The sequence below is a fragment of the Giraffa tippelskirchi genome, chromosome X (assembly GCF_054371585.1).
Source record: "Giraffa tippelskirchi isolate mGirTip1 chromosome X, T2T-mGirTip1v1.2.pri, whole genome shotgun sequence".
NCBI lineage: Eukaryota > Metazoa > Chordata > Mammalia > Artiodactyla > Giraffidae > Giraffa > Giraffa tippelskirchi.
Genome location: NC_137289.1, coordinates 145,849,642 through 145,869,934, shown reverse-complemented (window position 1 = coordinate 145,869,934; position 20,293 = coordinate 145,849,642). Strand labels below are relative to the sequence as shown.

Here is a 20,293-nt window from a genome sequence, read left to right as displayed (position 1 = left end):
TCAGAAAGAGTCGGACACGACTGAACTGACTGAGCACACATGCACGAGGGTAAAGTATGAAACTATCAACTCTGGAGGCCCCAGGGAAGACACTCCAAAGAGGTGGCAACATTTGCCCAAAACCTTGAAGGAGAATAAAGTTTGCCGGGCTGAAAAACAGAGGAGCTGGTGCAGGGGGCACCTTCACAGTGGTGAGAACACTGTATGCAAAGACAGAAATGGATAAAATATGCCAAGGCACCCCAGGAAGCTCAGCAAGGCAGGGGGTGCTACAGGAAGTCCTGGTGAGGGCCAGGTGAAAGTCATCACTGTGCGTCCCCTGGGGGGCAAACCTGCTCCTGGTTGAGAACCACTGATCTAGGCCAGTTATTTCTCCTGTTGAAATCAGTTGAAAATCTATAAATGCCCAGGTAAATATGGGAACTGTGGCTGCTTGGGAATGTTCCTTTGCTCTAGGAAGGTCTGCATGGCCTTCGAGAAACAGTTGGATGCACAGCATAAAATTCAAACACAGAATCAATTCCTGACTCACAGCGGAGACTCAGCCTCTGGAGTCCCCACCTTGTCCCATGGAGCCCTGAGTGGATGGCTACCCAGCCCTGCAAGCCCAGCGTGGCGCTTGCCTGCATGGGTGCTCAGTAGCTCAGTCGTGTCTTACTCTTTGCGACCCTATGGACTATAGCCCACCAGGCTCCTCTGTCCCTGGGATTCTCCAGACAAGAATACTGGAGTGGGTTGCCATTCCCTGCTCCAGGGGATCTTCCCAACCCAGGGATCGAACCTGCACCTCCTGCATTGGCAGGGGGATTCTTTATTATTACCACTAAAGTAAAGATAAAGGAGTGCATTATTTTTAGAAGGCGAGGCTATTTTCAGGTTTGCCGCCAAGTGGAATGATTTCATGTGGTAAACACTGGGAACTTTTAAGAAAGTGCCCTTTATGTACAATGGTTCAATTCCGTTTTTCCTTTGTTTCATTTCTTTGATATAAAACTTGACAAGTTTTCATGTTATTTTTCATTCCTCTTCCTGGAAACCCATGGCTGAGGATAAAACCAAATGTGCTCTATTTTCAAATTCATCCCTTTAGAACTCAGAGGCATTTGGAATGCTTCTCCTCCCCCTCTTAAAGTAATATCAGGGTTTGCTAATTAAAACAACAACAACAATATGATCAAACAGAAGATTTTGTTATCTTTGAAAAAGAATGTTTAGTACAAGGACAATCCAGAACCCTGCTTCCGCTCGCTCGCCTTCTCCTGGTGCTATTTTGGGAATGCAACACAAGCTGTCTGTTAAAATGCACCAACATTCCAGCTGCAGACCACGTTGCTGTGGTTTGTTAACGCTTTTTTTGTTTGTTTGTTTTGGTTTGGTTTTACTTAATTGTCTTTTAAACTGGAAAGGAGATTTGCTCACAGATGGCATCCACCTTTGTCTCCCATGTTACAGCATCTCTCTCTCTCTCGCTTGCCCCCATCACCTTTCTCTATGACTGGCTAATATAATGTGCACTTGGGCTTGCTCCATTATTTATCAGAGAATTCAAGGAAAACATTTATCTCTAAATAAGCATCCTAGATCATTTCTAAGCTAAATATGAATAGCTCACATTTATTAAAAGTTCAGCATGTCGGCGAGGGAGAGAAGGATTGGGAGTTTGGGATTAGCGGAAGCAAACTTAAACATAGAATGGATAAACAACAGGTCCTGCTGTAGAGCACAGGGAGATATATTCAATGCATGCTCCTGTGTGCTTGCTCCATCACTAACTTGTGTCCGACTCTTTCCCAATCTCATGGACTGTAGCCCACCAGGCTCCTCTGTCCATGGGATTTTCCAGGCAAGAATACTGGAGTGGGTTGCCACTTCATTCTCCAGGGGATCTTCCTGACTTAGGGATCAAATCCAGGTCTCTTGTACTGTAGGCAGATTCTTTATCATTTGAGCCACCGGGCAAGCCCTACTTGAGCCACTACCCTGTGATAAACCATCCTGGAAAAGAATATGACAGAGAATGTACCTATATGACCGAATTACTTTGCTGTACAGCAGAAACTAACACGACACTATAAATCAGCTATACGTCAGTAAAATAGAAAAACTTTTAAAGTTTAGCACATAGTCACTGGGCTTTGCACAGACTGGATTCCTTCTCACTACTCACAAGACGAAGCCGATTCCTTCTCACTACTCACAAGACGAAGCCGCTGCTGCTGTCAGCATTATTTTATAGACAAGGGGAGGGATGCACAGAGCCTGGTTCCAGGCAGCCTCTGTCCCTCACTCTTGCTGGCAGAGCTGGCATAGCAGGCACATGGGAAAATTGGCTCCAAAGCCCGGCCAGGGTGAGGAGAGTCAGGTACTGACCCTTCTACAGATCCAAAGCCAAGCTTCCACTTCCTTGAGGCCTGTATCTCATCAAAGGCCCGTAATCCCATCCCTGTATTGGTGGTCTGTGACTTCTTTTTGCCTCATAAGATTTTCTGAAGAACTGGAGGCCAGCTATGGACCCTCTCATTAAAAAAAAGAAAAAGTATACATTCACACCACATATTCCATGCCATGCTGGGGAGTTCTCAGATAACCTGAAACCACTGCTCTAGACATTTCCATGATGTTCCTGCAATATTCTCTCTAGAGGAAATGAAATCTTTCTTACATTTGGGAATTTCTCTTTTCCCCTAAGGAGCAAAGCAAATAGCAAACTGAGCAAAATGGGATAAAGCAAAACAAACCTAAGATAGCAAAACATTTGATAAAATACCACTATTTTTCCCCCTAAAGCACTCATTTACTGTTCAATAATTTTTCTCATGCCTTTCTTTTAGACATCTTTAAGATCCCATCGGAGAAGGCAATGGCACCCCACTTCAGTACTCTTGCCTGGAAAATCCCATGGGTGGAGGAGCCTGGTAGGCTGCAAACCCATGGGGTCGCTAGGAGTCGGACATGACTGAGCGACTTCACTTTCACTTTTCCCTTTCATGCATTGGAGAAGGAAATGGCAACCCACTCCAGTATTCTTGCCTGGAGAATCCCAGGGACGGCGGAGCCTGGTGGGCTGCCGTCTATGGGGTCGCACAGAGTCGGACACGACTGAAGCAACTTAGCAGCAGTAGCAGTAGCAGTAGCAAGATCCCATCAGTGATGCATGGGAGTTTAAGCACCTATTAGAAAAGAAATATTACATTCATCTTATAAAAGAGGAAGTTCAGGTCTCCCCTACCCCGACTCTAATTTCCCTCCTCTTCCTTTGTTTCACAAAAACAATTTCACGTAGTAAGGTGCTGGCAGAGCCTGTGTGGGCCTCCAAGCTCCTTGACACTGCATCATTTTTCTTCCTTTTGCAATGAGTAATAACTGCCCAACAGACAGGTAACACACCTAGCACAAATTAACAAATAGGTAAGAGTAAAACTTGAAAACTGCTTTGTTTCTTGATGGTATTTTACAGTTGAATTTTTCTCTCACTCCAGTGTGCTCATTCTGAGTTCTCTACCTGCTCATACCAAACCAACTTACAGCTTGAATAAAGAACCTCTCTCTCATTCCTCCTCCCTTGCCCTTCTTTTCTACCAGAAGGGGTTTTCAGCTAACTCCCATTCTTAGGCCATACTTACGTGGCCTGCTTACTCAACCCTTGCACACCCTTTGATATGGAGTTTAAATTCAATCTCCTCCACAAAGCCATTCCAAACTTTTCTGGTCCACATTCATCACTTCATCTCTGGAGTTCTGCAGTGACTCTGTGTTGAGATTTCTAATTCTATATTTGCCTTGTGTTTTTACCCCCTGCACCTTCTAGGATGCCATGGCATTCCGGGGATATGAATAAGAAAATTCCTGAACAATGCTCACTGGTTTAGAGGAACACAGAGTAGGTGCTCAGAACATACGTGATTCAGATACCAAGGCCACTCCTAGATGGAAACATTTATAATATGAAGTACTGTTTTCCACATTGCTATTCCTATGAAACCTTCCTAACTCACTTTCTTCCTGTCTCAAACCAATCTACAACATAGATTATATCACCTTAGTCAAATCCTTCCAAAGATTCATGGCTTGAAAGAATCAACCACCTACCACTGACAAAGGCATTCAGTACTCTGCGAACTTAGCCCAATTTCCTCTCAGACCTCATCAGTACTTTCCCATGCTGCAGCCTCTAGTCCAAGATGGCTGTGTGGGCTACATCTTCCTGTAACTTCTGAACATTTCACAGAAGCAATGCTCTCCTCATATTTCCTCTGTCTCTTTAATTTTTGGTTACTGGTCCTTCATTTTGACTCAAGGTTTAGGTTAAGAGTGTCTAGAAACCCTTGTCATCTCTTATTTCCCGTACAACTTTGCTGTTACCAGCATATTTTTCTATGCCTTGTAATAAACTAGTTTTCTCAATGACTGTGCAGTACCAGTTGAAGAAGTTTTGTTTCCAAAGTTTAGGTAAGGAAATCCAGGTTTAGGAGGTTAAAAGATTTGTCCAAGAACACAGAATCAGTGAGTTATAAAGCTACCAAGTGTTCACAATCAGGGGTGATTTGGGCTCCCCATCATCCCTGGGGAAGGGGGGACTTCCCAGGCGGCACTAGTAGTAAAGAACCTGCCTGCCAATGAGGAGATGTAATAGATATGGGTTCAATCCCTCGGTCGGGAAGATTCCCTGGAGAAGGGCATGGCAATCCACTGCAGTATTCTTGCCTAGAGAATCCCATGGAAAGAATAGCCTGGTGGGCTACGGTCCATGGGGTCGCAGAGAGTTGGACGTTAGCACGCACACACGCAAGGATGTTTTCTTTTCTTTGCCATAGGCAATGCAGTCTTGTTCAGCATTTGGACTGAAAGTCTGAAAATGATTCTAAAAAGGAACAAGAGAGTTCCACTGGACATTTTGCTTTCCTCAGTGCCTTCTTAATCACCTAAAACCTGACTTTCCTCACACATAGTACTTAAGAAATGTCAGAGAGACGTTTCATGCACCTGGGGACCCAGACAGGGCTCTGGCTTAACCCAATGATTAGGCAGATGATTCTAGAGCTTATAGTCAATAAAGGCTGACACTCAGTCAGGTAATATAACTACTTAACAATTATGCGAATTACAGTCTATCCAATGAAGAGCAGTGTCTGCTGAAGGAAGGTGTCAGTGTCATATTATGAAACCTGAAGCCAGCAGAGTTTCACTAATAACTAACTGCTCTGGAGACAAACGGCTAACTCAGGGAAGTTCCATTCTCACACTGATAGGGACGATGAGGATAAGAAAAGCAGAACTGCCTTTCTGGATTAAAGCGAAAAAAAATTACATATGAGCATGGCCTTAGGGAAAGGAACCTGACAATTACAGAAATGAATCCATGACACAGCTGAGTTCTGCTTAATAGGATTTAAAATAGAAAGCTTCTGAGGTAAGTAAGCTTGGAATGTCTTTGGCTCCTTCTTGTTGATTTACAATGCATGTTAGCATAGTAAAGGGCCTGAGATCTCCTGGGGAATAAAAGGTCAGGGAGAAGTATGACTGCATGGTTTCAAAAAAGGGAAGTAGGTCTCTTGTTAGGGAGAGACTAAATAAGTTGCTTGCTAATAGGTCACTTAAAATTGAGGCCAGCATCTCTCCTTTGTTCAAGGGAGAAAGTGAAAATACCTTGAAGCACCAAAGAACACCAGAGCCTAAGACCTCATATTGGGGGCCAAGTCCAACAAGAACATTCCAGAGGCATCCAGAGTACTGTGGAGAACCTGTCTTTAGCAGTTGATACCAGGTGGCACTGAGACGCATTGTTGTTTAGTCACTTGGTCGTGTCCAACTCTTTGCGACTGCATGGACTGTAGCCTGCCAGACCCCTCTGTCCATGGGATTCTCCAGGCAAGAATATTGGAGTGGGTCGCCATGCCCTCCTCCAGGAGATCTTCCTGACCCAGGGATTGAACCCATGTTTCCTGCCTTGGTGGGCAGATTCTTTACTGCTGAGCCACCAGGGAAGCCGCCTTATTCTTTTTTAGCTCTCCCTTTCAAAATGGGAAAAAGGAAGAGGCGAGCGTGCGTGGCAGCGGTGGGGTACGCACCTCTTGGCCATCCTTGCTGACGTTGTCCTCGGCGTGCCTGGCCACGATGGACAGGAACTGCAGCAGGCGGTGGAGTGTGTCACAGTTGCAGGGAGGTAGCAGGTAGATGAGGAGTTGCAAGGTGCCCAGCTGTTCCTCTGGCTCCAGCACTGAGCAAGGCAAGAAGAGGGGCTCTAAGTAAGTCAAGGCTGAGGTCACGCCCTTCTGGCTCAACTGTCTTCAGAAAGGGATTAGCAAGGCAAGTCACCTTTCATTCCTGTTTTAGCAATTCAACAGTAAGGTTCTATGAGGGATAGAAAGATAAACATGACCTGGGAAAATGTAACACCCACAGAAATCATTCTAATCCAGGGTAGAAAGGTAACGTCACTTCCCTTACTTTCTTTTTCTTCCTTCCCTTGGTGGAAATCCTCACATACTTTAGGGATCACCGCCCATTTGCAAACCATGTGGGAATGTTCTAAAATCTGAGTTTCTAACAGATTGGAGGCCCTGGTCTATTGAGCAGTACACAAGAGGTAGACTTTTTGTTGGCAATAAGCGAGACCCGGTACAAAGTAAGGGTCTTCTCTCTCTGTTGTGAGCCTGTCAACCGCAGCAGGAAGGAACGCATGGAGGCTCACACAGTTCTGGCCACTTCCTCCTCCCCGTCACCCTCCTGTTCTCCTTTGGGGATCTGTGCCTCTAGCCCTGAATCAGCCACATTGCAAGTCCCAGCCCTGGGCTGTGCCTGGAATATTTCCCGTCCCCCTTTCTCACTCTGGGTTCCAGAAATGCAAACTCATTTTTAGGCATGGACTCAATCCTCTCTGTTACTCCAAAGCATCAATTTGCAGCACTTTCTACTATCCTAGAGTCGTCTGAAGGCATCCCCAATTTTTCTTGGCTACTTCCATTTGTTTCATGGCAACTTTCTTCCTGCCAATTCTCCCCAGGGTAAGTCTCAGAAAATTCCCCCAATAGCCCGATCATTAGAAACAGATAAATCAGGTCAAATAGCTATTAGGAGACATATGCACAAGGTTTTGATGAGTGAGTGGGACATTCCAGTAAGACATTCCTGCAGATGGGTGGATTACATACAGAGGGTGTTGATGAAAGCTGTGTACAGCTCCCTGGTGAGCAGGGGGTCTGGCATGTCCCTCAGGAACTCCTTCAGCAAGGCAGCCACATCATGGACGCTGTGCTCCTCCTCCAGGGAGACATCAACCCCACGGTCAAACTCCTCACGTAGCTGGAAAGACAACGGTTCCAGTGGCAGTCTTGGAACAGCACACCTCGACGTTCAGTGCCCAGCAAAAGAAGTGCTGTAACACACAGCCTCAAGGAGTAGGTTTACCCAGACCCCACCCAGACCCCGAGAAGGAGAAGCAAACAATGCGTGACCTTGATCTACAGAGTCAATGCAAATCCAGCCCTGAACGTATGAAGTGAAAGTGTTAGTTTCATTATATATATATATATAGCCACCAGGGAAGCCCATATAAGCCCATATATATGTGTATATATCTATAGCCACCTGGTGGCTAAGACTGTAAAGAATCTGTCTGCAATGCAGGAGACCCAGGTTCGAACCTTGGGTTGGGAAGATCCCCTGGGGAAGGGAATGGCAATCCACTCCAGTATTTTTGCTTGGAGAATCCCATGGACAGAGGAACCTGATGGGCTACAGTCCAGGGGGTCACAAAGAGTCGGACACAACTGAGTGACTAACACTTTCACTTTCATATATATATACACACATAGGAAATGCATTATTAAATAAAAGTATCTGTGGGTTTACTGTTAATGACACAAGCAGCAGGGCTTGATAACGACATCCAGAAGGTTGGGAGGAAGAGCTAAGGGGTTAGGTCAACTCTAATTGTGGGAGGGAGGAATTAATCTATTGTATACCAGTTTTGCATGTCAGCAATTTTACCACGTTGGAATTCTGACATTTTCCACAAATACTCGACAAGGAAGCAAAGAGATTTTTCTGCAAACAATGAAATTAAATACCCTGAGAAACCATTTGTTTCTCTGAGGCTTAAAGGGTGACAATAACTAAATAAAATCTGCCTTAGATTTGTCAAAGTAGCTTTATTAACATTTTCCAGGAAGATTGCCTGCCTTCATCATTATCCTCACTCCTTTAGCGTTTATCACAGTGGAAAACACAATAGCCAGAAGGAAGTCATAACTCTACACCCTACTTTCATCTCGGACAGCTCAACTTCTCTTAGGTATTGTTCTCTGCTGTTAAAATAAGTTAGTGAGTTAATGAATCTGCTCTAGGCAGTAAACTTCTGTTAAGTATTCATGTGCTCTGTCATTCATTCAAGAAAGATGTACTGCCCACCTGCTGCATACCAGGCCTTGTTAAAGGTCCCCAAAATACGGTGATGAGTCAAGAGGCAAAAAGCCCTTCCCCTCCTCCAGCTCTCAGACAGGTGATAAACTGGTAATCCCATCAATCACTAATTAGCTCTTAATACTATGACAATCGTTCTGAAGAAAAAGTGTAGGGGATTATGAAGTGATGCTTGAAATCTGACCACTTATTATATATATATATATTTTTGTTTGTTTGTTTGTTTGTTTTTTGGAGGGTCCATAAGTACATCTCCATGCAAATGTTTCCCCTTGGGTGAATAAAGATATAACTGAGGAATAATGTCTGTCACTAGCCTCCTCGCCACCTGATAAGAATGGCCATTACTGTCCCGAATGGCTCATCAGTTCCAGGTCACTCATCCTTAGTGTGCAGCAGGCAGCCAGAGCAAAGAAGGCTTCCATTGGCACCACTCCTATTCATGACCATTCAAACATACCATGGTTCTTTTCTGAGCAAGAACATACATACACACATGCGTGCACGTGCTGAAAGAAAGGATTGTGGAAAGAGCTTGATCTAAACTGTGTGTCTTGAATTAAATGTCTTTATCTCTCTAAGCCTCAGAAGTGGGTGAAAAGGGCTTGTCTCTCAGCTGGTGGGTGAATTCAGTGAGGTAACGTTTTTGAAAATATTCTGCAGTTCCACACAGGAAGCCTAAGAAATGTTACTATGCTATCTTCTTCCTGCTAGTCCTATTGTGAAATGTTAAATGTTGTTCAATAGTCTCTTAAGTGACTATTATAAATAAAACCAACCAACCAACCAAACAGAAAACATACTTCTTTTGAAAAACCCCTTTTGTCTGGACAAAAAAAGACACAAGAAGGCATTTATTTCACTTAGTCTCAATAATATGAACAAATATCGTTTCTTCAGCTTCATCCAACTAAAAATTATTTTCATTTGGCTTCATTTTTGAATTGCTGGGTTCCTTACTTCTTTCTGTTGGAACCAACAGAGGGAAAATAATATTTTAATTTTCTTTTAGCCAACATATGAATTCTTTTCTCAAAGGAAGGTTTGTCTTTTATGAAGCTGTCATGAACACAGATATCTGCCTAATCATAGGAACCTGCTTCTGAAGTTCTAATACCAAACTTCTTTCGCAAGAAATCTGGAAAGTGTTGAAGGAAACTGAGGGGTACAATCCCCACATGGAAGATGAATTGGGCAATCAATGGTTCCATAGAAAATTAATACAATCATTTTTGAGAAGTTAAAGCTATAAATGTAGCATTTTCACAGAAGAGATATTAACGGGATTACTCTTATTGCATTTTAGTAGAAATGGGTACTATGTAATTGTTTTCTATTTATTTTCGCTTACTGATCAGGTACTCTCTGAATCTCCTGCATTTACAGTGTCAATAAAATATTTATAAATTAGTTTTGTTTTGTTGTACATGCCATGGGCAGGTCTAGACGTTGTGCTTTCAATTGTATGACCCTATATCTTGCTGAGCTTCTGAGTTCACCTTTTACTTCTTGGGACTCAATTATACTATAATTGGTGAGATGGTGCAGAAAAAGATATTCAGAAATGAATTTGCATAAGCTTGAAATTTGCACAAGGTAATTCACCTGAAAGTCAAGTGAAATCTACAATATCATCTCCACTTTTCACTTACTTGTCTCACTCTCTTTTTTGAGCTTCCAACTCGGAATATCCCCACTGTCTGGAGGCCTGCAAATAAGGAAACAAAATCTTCAGTCCTGTTTTATGGTTTCAAACTGGAGCAAATCAAAATAGATATAAAACAGAATGCCAATATCGCCCTGCAACATGCAGGGTAATGGTGACTTGACACCGTGCACTAATGCTTATTTATGCCATGCTAGATTCACCAGATACCTAGAGGTTAGCCCTGTTAGCACCAGGATCATTTTACATTAAACGCTTCTGATTAAAAATTGTTTTTGTGATATTATGTATTTCTACACTTCCTCCATATGAAAAAAACAATGTAACATTTTCTTCATAATTCAGAAGAATTAAACATGAGTTTTCTATAAATTTCCAGCCCTTTATCAATTTGAAGATAGATATTCCTTGTCTCACTGATCATAATTAAAGCATGTACTTATGAAAGAAAATCTATAATGTGCAAAAAATGTAAAACATAATATACTTTAAAAATACCTGGTGCAGAAGTAATGATTTAATATTTTGATTTATTTATATCCATTCATTTCTCCATGAAAAAATTATATATAGAGAGAGGAGATGCTGCTGCATTTACTTAATATTATGTCACAAGAATTTTTTAAGCCAGTAAAAATTCTGTGTAAATGTTACTTAAAATGGATGCAAAATACTCTATTGCATGAATGTGCCAAAATTTACTTCATATTCTTCTCTGAATGACAATGTAGGTTCCACCGACACATATGCACTTGTTCTGATACCATAACTTGCCTATTAGGAACAACTCTGCACATCCATCTCAGTTACATTTCTGATTCTCTTGAGAGCATGTCCTAGAAGTGGGATTATGAGGCCAATGCATCAAGAAGATTTATCTAGTCTTAAATGTCAGTAGTGCCAAGGTTGAGAAGCCTTGCTCCAAAAAATTAGGTCTCTTAAACAATCGATCACAAATTAGAAAGGTCAACAATAGTTCCTCAGTATCATTAAATATCCAGTCAACATTCAGATAAGGTTCACAAACTGTGATAGGTTGGTGCGCCTTGCAGTCTCTTAATGTGTATATTTCCCCCCTCGCTGTTTATATGTTTTCTTCGTCATAATTGGTTTGATGAAGATATAGCACTGATTTTCCACTGTTTGGATGAAGACACTCTGCAGTGCCATTTATATGTTACTTTCTTCCCTTTATTTCCTCTAAAGAGACAGAGTCAGAGTTTTCTCTTATTCCGCTTAGAATTTCGGGGCAAGAATACTTCTCGAGAGCTATTACGCACTTCTTTGAAGGGGGCGGAGAATGTCTGAAAGACTCATTTTCCCATGCAAGCCATCAGTCACTTCCGCTTCTGGTCATCATCAACATTTACTGTTTCATTGCTGGCTCATTTTCTCTTCATTTGGGATACTCATAAAGGCAATGCCAGATTGTACCTGCCCATGTCTGTTTTGCCGCCACATGAAGAGGGCTGGTGTGAGAGTCAACAGACCATGAAAACATAGTAAATGGGCCAGCAAACAGACCCATGCTCTCATGGCATCCTTTGCATCCTGAATCTGCCCAATCCTGAATCTAGATAAAATATTCAGACTCCCAGTATGTAAATGGGATTTGGGGGGCAGGGGGGTGTATGCTTTGCTTAATCTGTCTTATCTGGGTTCTTCTCTTGCCACTGAAAGAGTTCTGACTAGTCCAGTATATAATTAAATTGGAAAGAGTTTAAAACCTTTATAACATTATTTCTTTCCATCCTGAAACAAAGTAGACATCTTACTTTGTTTCTTAATTCCTTAATGTCTCTTGGTAAAGCTTTGCCGTTTTCTTCACGGAAGTTTCTTACTTCTTATTTCAGGTATTCTGGTTATACTGTATGTTTGATATTAATATAAATGAATTATTTTATTGGTATAGTACCTAATATTATTGCTCTTATATAAGACGAGGATATATTTTTGTATATTTATTTTATGGTCTTGCCACATTGTGTATTAGGTATAAGACTTTTAAAATTGGTTTTCTAGAGTTCCTCAGTTAGAAAATATAATATCCAAAAAAATGGACTATTTTTATCACTTTCATATCTTATATGTGTTATCCTGAATTTCCAGAATAATTTGACAGAATCATGCTGAGAGGCTAGTCATTGCTGATTTGCATAAATACATCTTGGTGCTTTGCTCTTGGGTGGAATTTTTGTTCTGCATCTACTCTCAAAAGACTTCTGTTCCTTCCTTGTTGTTGCCATCAATTTGTCTGTCTTATAACTGAGTCCAGCCAACCCCCAGCCTAATTTATTGCTTCTACCTCTGTGGGGGCTTGAAAACAACATAATAAAGATATTAGAACCAAACACAGAATTATATTTCTTCATCTACAAGATGAGCATAATAAGCGTCCACCCCAAAAGTTGTTCAATGATTCAATTAATTAATGTATATAAAATACATAGACTTGTATATGGCACCTACAGAGAGATATAGGCCCTGACTGGTCTAAATGAGAATTTCCGTGCAAAACAGAAAACTTTATTATAATAGTGCTGTGCTGTGCTCAGTCACTCAGTCATGTCCGACTCTTTGCACCCCATGGACGGCAGCCCACCAGGCTCCTCCGTCCATGGGATTCTCCAGGCAAGAACACTGGAGTGGGTTGCCATTTCCTTCTCCAGGGCACGTTCCTGACCCAAGGATAGAACCTGCGTCTCCTGCATTGGCAGGCAGATTCTTTACTACTGAGACACTTGGTAAGCCCTTATTATAATAGTATGACTTCACATTTTTAATTTTGGCTGCATTATTTTCTTGTTGGTCCGATGGTTTCCAAATAGCTGAAATTTCTACATAAGTGAGATATCACATAAGGGCACTTTCTTCCCACGTGAGACTATTCTTTTGCTTGAATTCCTCCAGTCTGGGCAGAAATGCCTATTTCTATGTCATTATGTCCTTAATTATAGTACTTTTCCACTCAGTAAAGGTGACCGTGATTTTGACATAACTATTAATAGCTAATGATTGATTACTGTAATTTCTATGTATCAATTGATTATAATCTAAGTTTTTAATTAATTAACTTTTAGGCAGAGCAGATGACAGCCTTCAGATAGCCAATGCCATTCTCTGACATAAGCTTTAGAGTCATTTTCCTCAAGAAGATGCAGTCCAAGCATTCAGTAACCTTGACTGGAGACAGTCACTGAGAAAAAACAGGTGTCCATCAAAAAAGTCATAGATCTGGCAAAGAAATGTGACGTTGCTGTACCCTGTCCCAGAAACTGATGCGATCACTTTTCTCTCCTTTTCATCAGAACCTGGAATGGAAACCAGACCCCAGGCACCTGAATCTCAGGCTAAGGGAATTCAAGTAAGGAGGGCAGACATAATAAATCGAGGGCCCCACCCTCAACTCAGCCTAAATCCCAGAGACCGAAGAGAGTCTGACTCTTTGTTATATTGTCTGGGTTTTTTTGTTTGTTTGCTTGTTGTTTGTTTGTTTATTTTTGTTTGAAATGTGTGGTTCAGAGAAAGCAAGGATGGTTAAGGAGTTTTGGCCTAATAGTAAAGAAAGCATTTGGCAAAGTAAAAGAGGGGAAGGGTAGTGTACACAAATACAGATGGAGTCAAGACTACTGTCCAAGACCGTTTTTTTTGTTTGTTTTATTATTGTGTGTGTAAGTCCAATACCAATTTGAGAGAGAATGAAAAGATCTTTGACAAATATCTATAAGGCTAAAGTGACTCAAACTCTTGGCTTTCCATTTCAAAAACTGGCAAATAAAGTCTTATAAAAATTGCTTTTGAAGTTTGCTCTTTTTTGTGATTAAGATTAGTATCTGTTTGAATTTGAGCCTGTCTCTTATTTTTTCCAGAGCCATTCGGTCTAAGCATCATGGAAACTCAGAACAGAATCAGGACCTTGAAAGATCATGCAGGTTATCTTCTTTCCTTTAGGTCCTAAAGTGCACTGTAACTACTTCCCACACCACCCCCCGCCCCAAGAAAACATGAACTGTCCTGTTCTTCAGTAATCTTAAAGGAAATGCTATTTCACAAATTAAAATTCATGAAAATTTATTTTCCAACAGAAAATATAAAGACATGCCAAGTTTTCTTTCACAAAAGCAGTTACTCAACCTGTCACTGCATTTTTGCATGATTGGAGTAGAATTTTCTCATTTAGAATTCTTTAAAGTGCCTACAGTTCACTCTCTACATTCTTTACAAGGAAAAATTATAATTATAAAAGTATGAGTCGCTTTTTCTACCTCGTAGTAAAGTATAGGCTGAATTTATGTATTCATGGTACTGAAGTCTTTACTTGCTAAGCTATTTTGAAAAATAATTCCGTTCATGTAATACTGATTGAACATTTACATTGCTATCATGATACTAAGTTTTGGGAATTTCAAATGTCTAAGATATTTTTCTTGATGTCCAGTTTATCTAAGGAGAAGAGACAGATAAACAAACACATGAACATACACACATACATCTACATATTAAAATTTTGTATAAGCAAAGTTTTAATACATATTAATTATATTAAGTCACTCATATGTTATCTAGTGATTTACATATATAACGAGTTGATTAATTTTATTAGAAAGAAATAGATGAGAATGTTAATGTAGTTATGTCTGTATATCTTCAGGATTGCTTTTCTGTTTCTGTTTTCTTTATTATGATGAGTACCTCATTTTTATAGTAAAAAGGTAACTACAGCGATGTATGTGAATTATTTCTCAATAAAACTGGAAAAAAGAAGCAATTAATAAACTCTTCTCACTCCATAAAATGCATGCTAACATTACAGCAAACAAATTCAGGTTGTAGACATGGCAGTTTGATGAGCCAAAAGTCTAAAGTTCAACAAAGATATTAAAGAACTGTACATAGCTTTAAAGTCAGCATATTAAGTGGAACTGAGTTGCCAAAAGGCGCACTATGAAGAAATTTTAAGTGGACATCTTTTCACAAAAATGCAAATAACAATATAGAAAACTATTGTCCAAAAATACATTTCTATTCACTTACGGAATGGCTTTCTGATTTTTTTTTAAGAAGTTGATTCTTCCTTTTAAAGGAAGCCTTGAGTAACCTCAAGATATAAAGAATATAGAATTGGCTCTGCTTTGTTTAAAGGAGGTCCTGAGGATAACCCAGCCCAACATACCTTGTCCTCCCTTCAATTTCCTGTCTCCAGGGTCACTTCTGAGGACTCTTTGGCTCTAGGGAGTTTGAATATCATCAAGTTTATCCGCCCCCCACCCCATATCTTGTTTATCCCTACTGGGGTTATGCAAACACTGTGTAAACTTTCTTCACAAAGGAAATTTCAACCTAGAGACTGATCAAATTAATACAGAATTGAAATTGGGTGTTTAAATGAATGATGCTTGAATACACGAAAGTACTTGATTGCTGACACACGAGTCTGCTTACCATGTTTTTCAAGATGTTGACAGCAGCTGTCCACCAGCCTGGGGACCTGCCTGTAAATAGGATTCAGGCTGAGTTTCTTATCTCTGGCTTTTTCTTTTTTATTTTGAGCCTCAGCAGGCAAGGAGAGCTGTAATGCTTCCAGCAGTCGAGACTGATTGTCATCAAGATCGGTGATAGAATCCACTGACATTGCACCCTGCAAATTATACACAGACATGAACAAAGAGTACAGATGGAGAAAATAAAAACCATTTCCCCCAATGCTGTCCAATAAATACTTTTGCCCATGACAATTTGTCCCACTTGAAATTATACTGTTTAATTGTGCTGTTTCTATTTTAAAAGGAAAAAACCAAACACCTTTTGAAAAAGTTAGGAAACCTTCATGACATAGGGTAAGGTACTGACAGTTAAAATTTCAACAATAGACAATTTTTTCCAAATGGAAGACAAGAGATGGCAAACATACAATTAAAATAGTTTGACCCAACCACTTCATTCCTTGAAGCAAGAAAAAAAAGTCACATACTTCATGAATGAGGTAAAGTCAGAGAACACTTGTGAATAAAAAAAAAAACAATTCAACTATGGCTCTAGAAAGTAGATTTTAAAATAGGATTCCATAAACAGTCTTAGTTTGTTTTCCCCCAGAAGTGGCACAATGTACTTTATTAGGGGAACAGTCCCAGGAGACAGCTGTAGGGGAGTGGGGAAATGAGAAAGGGAAGTGAAGGCAGCCAGCGAAGGGAGCCTCGCCAAGCCCGTGACAAGCCTGTAGGCAGCTGGAGCCCAACTGCCCTGGGGACCTGGACACCGTGTAGGTGATGTACCTCAGAGCTATTCCTGCTAAGGAGTGAGGGAGCTGAATTATTTACACAAGTCTCCAGAGTCATTGATTAAGGGCAACTTCTGGTAGGGGTACGGAGGTGACATTAATGCCTTCTTACTTGCAGGCTTTCATCTGCATGGGTGGGTGTCTCTGGCCATCAGAGAGAGCCTCCAGCCAAGAGATGAGGTTAATGACAGGTGGAAAGAGGGCTGGCACGCTAGGAATGGTAAGAGCTGAGGGTAAGGGCACAGGGCACCACTGATGTCTGTATGGCCACCCACCCTTTGATGAAACCTAGAGGAAGAAGTTGGCAGCTGGTGTCCTAGGAAGGCCTGGACAGAGAGGAGGGCATTGGGGAGGCCCATTGCCTGGGCTCTAGAGTCTCAGAAAGCTCATACATGGCATTTTGGTGTCATTGCCTTGTAGACTTATACACACAGTCTGAGAGATTATGATGGGACTGGAAGAACACTTCGATCGTGCAAATTTAAATATTCCAGGATGCTGTTATTTCTTCAGTTTTAAACACAGGGAAACCCTGGAAACAGCGGTGGGTGGCTCAGGTGTTCCTGAATCTTGGAGAGGTTCTAAATGTTGGAGGCTGACTGAGCATTGTGGATTTTAACTGGGAAGTGTCTGGGGTTTTAACTAGGGTAGGAGTTGTTGGCTGGAGATGGCAAAGATTTGGGCTTTCAGGCAAGAGGAAAAGGAGAGATCTCTCATGACCCAGGAAGTTTCAGGGATATTTATCTCCTGATTTAGCTAATCATCAACCAATTTGCCTGGAAACTCAGCTTTCCTGGATTGAAATGTGAAATCTGAAGTGCTAAATAATAGCACAGTGCCTGGAACACAGTACTCACTTAATAAATGGAGCCATATTATTGCGTGCTGCATGCTAAGTCACTTCAATTGTGTCTGACTCTTTGTGACCCCATGGACTGCAGCCCGTCAAGTTCATCTGTCCATGGGATTCTGCAGGCAAGAATACTGGAGTGGGTTGTCATGCCCTCTTCCAGGGGAATCTTCCTGACCCAGGGATCGAACCTATGTCTCTTATATCTCCTGAATTGGCAGGCGGGTTCTTTACCGCTAGCACCACCTACCATGTTATTACAGTATTGATTTGAAAGAGGATATGTGTGTGTGTGTTTCTACTGTTATGTTGGAGAAAAAAACCACGCCCTATTGATAAGAAAAAAATCTCATTGTTTATGAAGTAAGTGTAAGTAAGTGAGTAGCTCAGTCCTGTCCAATGCTTGGTGACCCCATGGACTGCAGCCTGCCAGGCTTCTCTGTCCATGGGATTCTCCAGGTAAGAATACTGGAACGGGTAGCCATTCCCTTCTCCAGGGGATCTTCCTGACCCAGGGGTCGAACCTGAGTCTCCTGCATTGCAGGCAGCTTCTTTATCGTCTGAGCCACTAGGGAAGCCCTGTTTATGAAGACCGGTAGCAAATTTACTTAGCCAGGCACAGTTCTTAGATGAGATGAAGAGATTAACAAAAACACTTGGCCCTGTCCTCAAACCTCACAGTCTCACAGGAAATTCTGGTAACAACAGAAGATCACACTAGAGCAGGATCAGTGGTGATGTTGTAGAATGTTCTGAATATCATGGTAACCAAAGAGAGGCACCCGATAACTTTGAAAGGGGTCAGGGAAAGGTTGTGAGGGTGTGTCAGGTGTCTCGGGGCCAGTGCAAATTCTCCCTGAATGGGGTTGTTGACAGATACTTGGACACAAACTATATTTTCAGTTTTCACATAAGCCAAGACTCAGAGAATAACCTTAGAACTCTTCCGTTGTCCTAACTTCAGTGTCAGAGAAAACACTGGCCAACTCACCCTCCTTCTGGCCCGAGGAGCCGGCTCCGGGGTATTGGGAGACGTTGACTCATTTGGTGTTTCCGAGGTGGAGCTGAGAGATGAGTTACTGCTTGAGAGTTCTTTGTTTTGTCTTTTATTTCCAAATGGAAGGAGAGAAGCCACAAAATCGGAGGCATCCTTGTGCTCGTCCCTCTGCGAGTCCTGCTTGAGTTTATAGGCCCGGTCATTTGCGATGACTTGGGATAAGGGCATTCCAAATGCCTGTGGGATGAACTCTGGAATCAAAAGAACAAACATTCACTTTCAGAGGAAGAGCACACCAGGGAAGACTCTCAGTCATGTTGCAGATCGAAGGGCAGACATATTCAAATGACTGTTTTCTGAAGAACTCCATCAAAATATGGAGATGACTTTTGGGTTTGTCAGAGAGGCCAAAGTTTCTGTCTCAGTAAAGAAAGTCAGTTTGTTTAAAGAACAAGGGTTTTAGAAATCTAGGCTTCCAGCTTTTCTCCATGTATCTCAAGAATGTTTAAAGAAAATAACTTTATAGAGAAAGGTGACATTTCTGATAGGATGAACATGGTCTATACAGTCCATGGAATTCTCCAGGCCAGAATACTGGAGTGGGTAGTCCTTCCCTTCTCCAGGGGATCTTTCCAACCTAGGGAATGAACCCAGGTCTTCAGCATCAGGGGGATTCTTTACTAGCTAAGCCACAAGGGAAGCCCAAGAATACTAGAGTGGGTAGCCTATTCCTTCTCCAGTGGATCTTCCTGACCCAGGAATTGAACTGGGGTCTCCTGCACTGCAGGCAGATTCTTTACCAACTGAGCTATCAGGGAAGCCCCCTCATAGGTACACCATTTTACAAACTTAAGTCTTTGATTGATGTCTCAAGAATCCCCAAAGCTTACAAGGCCTGAGAAGACTCTGTGGGTATACATTCATTCAACAGGCACTTACTGAATACCTATATGTACTGTGTCAAGCTATGCAGTGGGGAGTATGCTCTCGCAGGCTTCAGAATGTGGGGTGGGGTGAGGGAGTAGAGAATCAGATACATAAATAATTATAATTGAGTCTATCATGTGCTGTAGTGGCTTCCTTGGTGACTCAGTGATAAAGAACCTGCCTGCCAATGCAAGAGACCCGGGTTTGATGCCCCCTGCGTCGGGAAGAGCCCCTGGAGGAGGGCATCGCAACTCACTCCAGTATTCTTGCCTGGAGAATCCCATGGACAGAGGAGCCTGGCGGGCTATAGTCTACGAGGTCTCTAAAGAGTCAGACACAACTGATTGACTAAACCACCACCACACAGGCTGTTAAGAGAGAGATGCAGAAAGCTTGAAATTCAAGTAAGTGGTTACACTTCGAGGTTCCAAGTCAAAGACCAGTGCCTGAAATGACAACCCAAGAGGCAGAGGAGCAGCTGGGGAAGGAGTTTGTTCAGTTCTTTCTTTGCGTTTTTTGTCCCCACATGCTGCCTCCAATTGCTGGGTTTGCACCGTCACTCTCATGATCTACATTCAAGCCATTCTCCTGGCCACACGCAGAAGTGGATTCTCACCACCAACTATCTGGTGAAGGGCCCAGGATATAATTTGTTACATCCTCCAGTTAGGACAATTTTGGGGAAGAAGCATCATGGAGATGGAGACAGTCACATTCCGGATCTCTAGAGTAAATCCATTTGTATACACATACGTTGTAAGCACACCAGTCCTTAGGGCCAGGCATTTTATTGGTAATATTTTAAATTCATGCTGAAAAGCATTAATAATTAAATTAAATGGATTATTTCTTTGAGGCTCAAAATTACATCTAGCAGCAGAAACTGGAGTCTAGCCTCGCCCTTGTTTTTATAACCCTTATGAATAAAACCAGAATGATCAAGGGAAAATAATTCAAAGGTTGAAAAGGCGAACATTAAATCAGGTGGAAAGAGGCTCTAAAAGGTTTTCCTCTTTGATCCATGGCAACAGCTTGAACATCACTGGGCTAGTACTCAAATCTGCAGTAAAAGCAGAAATGGCACTTGAAAAGTCTGCACCTCTTGTTCTGTCAAAATATGCAATTTATTTTGAAGTAAAAAATCAAAACTTCCAC

The 20,293-nt window shown here is 41.7% G+C and overlaps 1 protein-coding gene across 8 annotated transcripts in view; it reads right to left on the bottom strand.

Annotated features, from left to right (window-relative positions):
* The window catches only part of ARHGAP6 (Rho GTPase activating protein 6), a 528,247-nt gene that overhangs the window by 34,137 nt on the left and 473,817 nt on the right, over positions 1–20,293 (bottom strand). For all 8 annotated transcript variants that reach the window (XM_081567203.1, XM_081567204.1, XM_081567205.1 and 5 more), the window contains 5 exons: positions 18,206–18,462; positions 15,530–15,725; positions 10,074–10,129; positions 7,152–7,302; positions 6,069–6,217 (listed from right to left, as the gene is read on the bottom strand). In XM_081567203.1, coding sequence (XP_081423329.1) covers positions 6,069–6,217; positions 7,152–7,302; positions 10,074–10,129; positions 15,530–15,725; positions 18,206–18,462 — 809 coding nt within the window. The remainder of the gene's footprint in view (positions 1–6,068; positions 6,218–7,151; positions 7,303–10,073; positions 10,130–15,529; positions 15,726–18,205; positions 18,463–20,293) is intronic.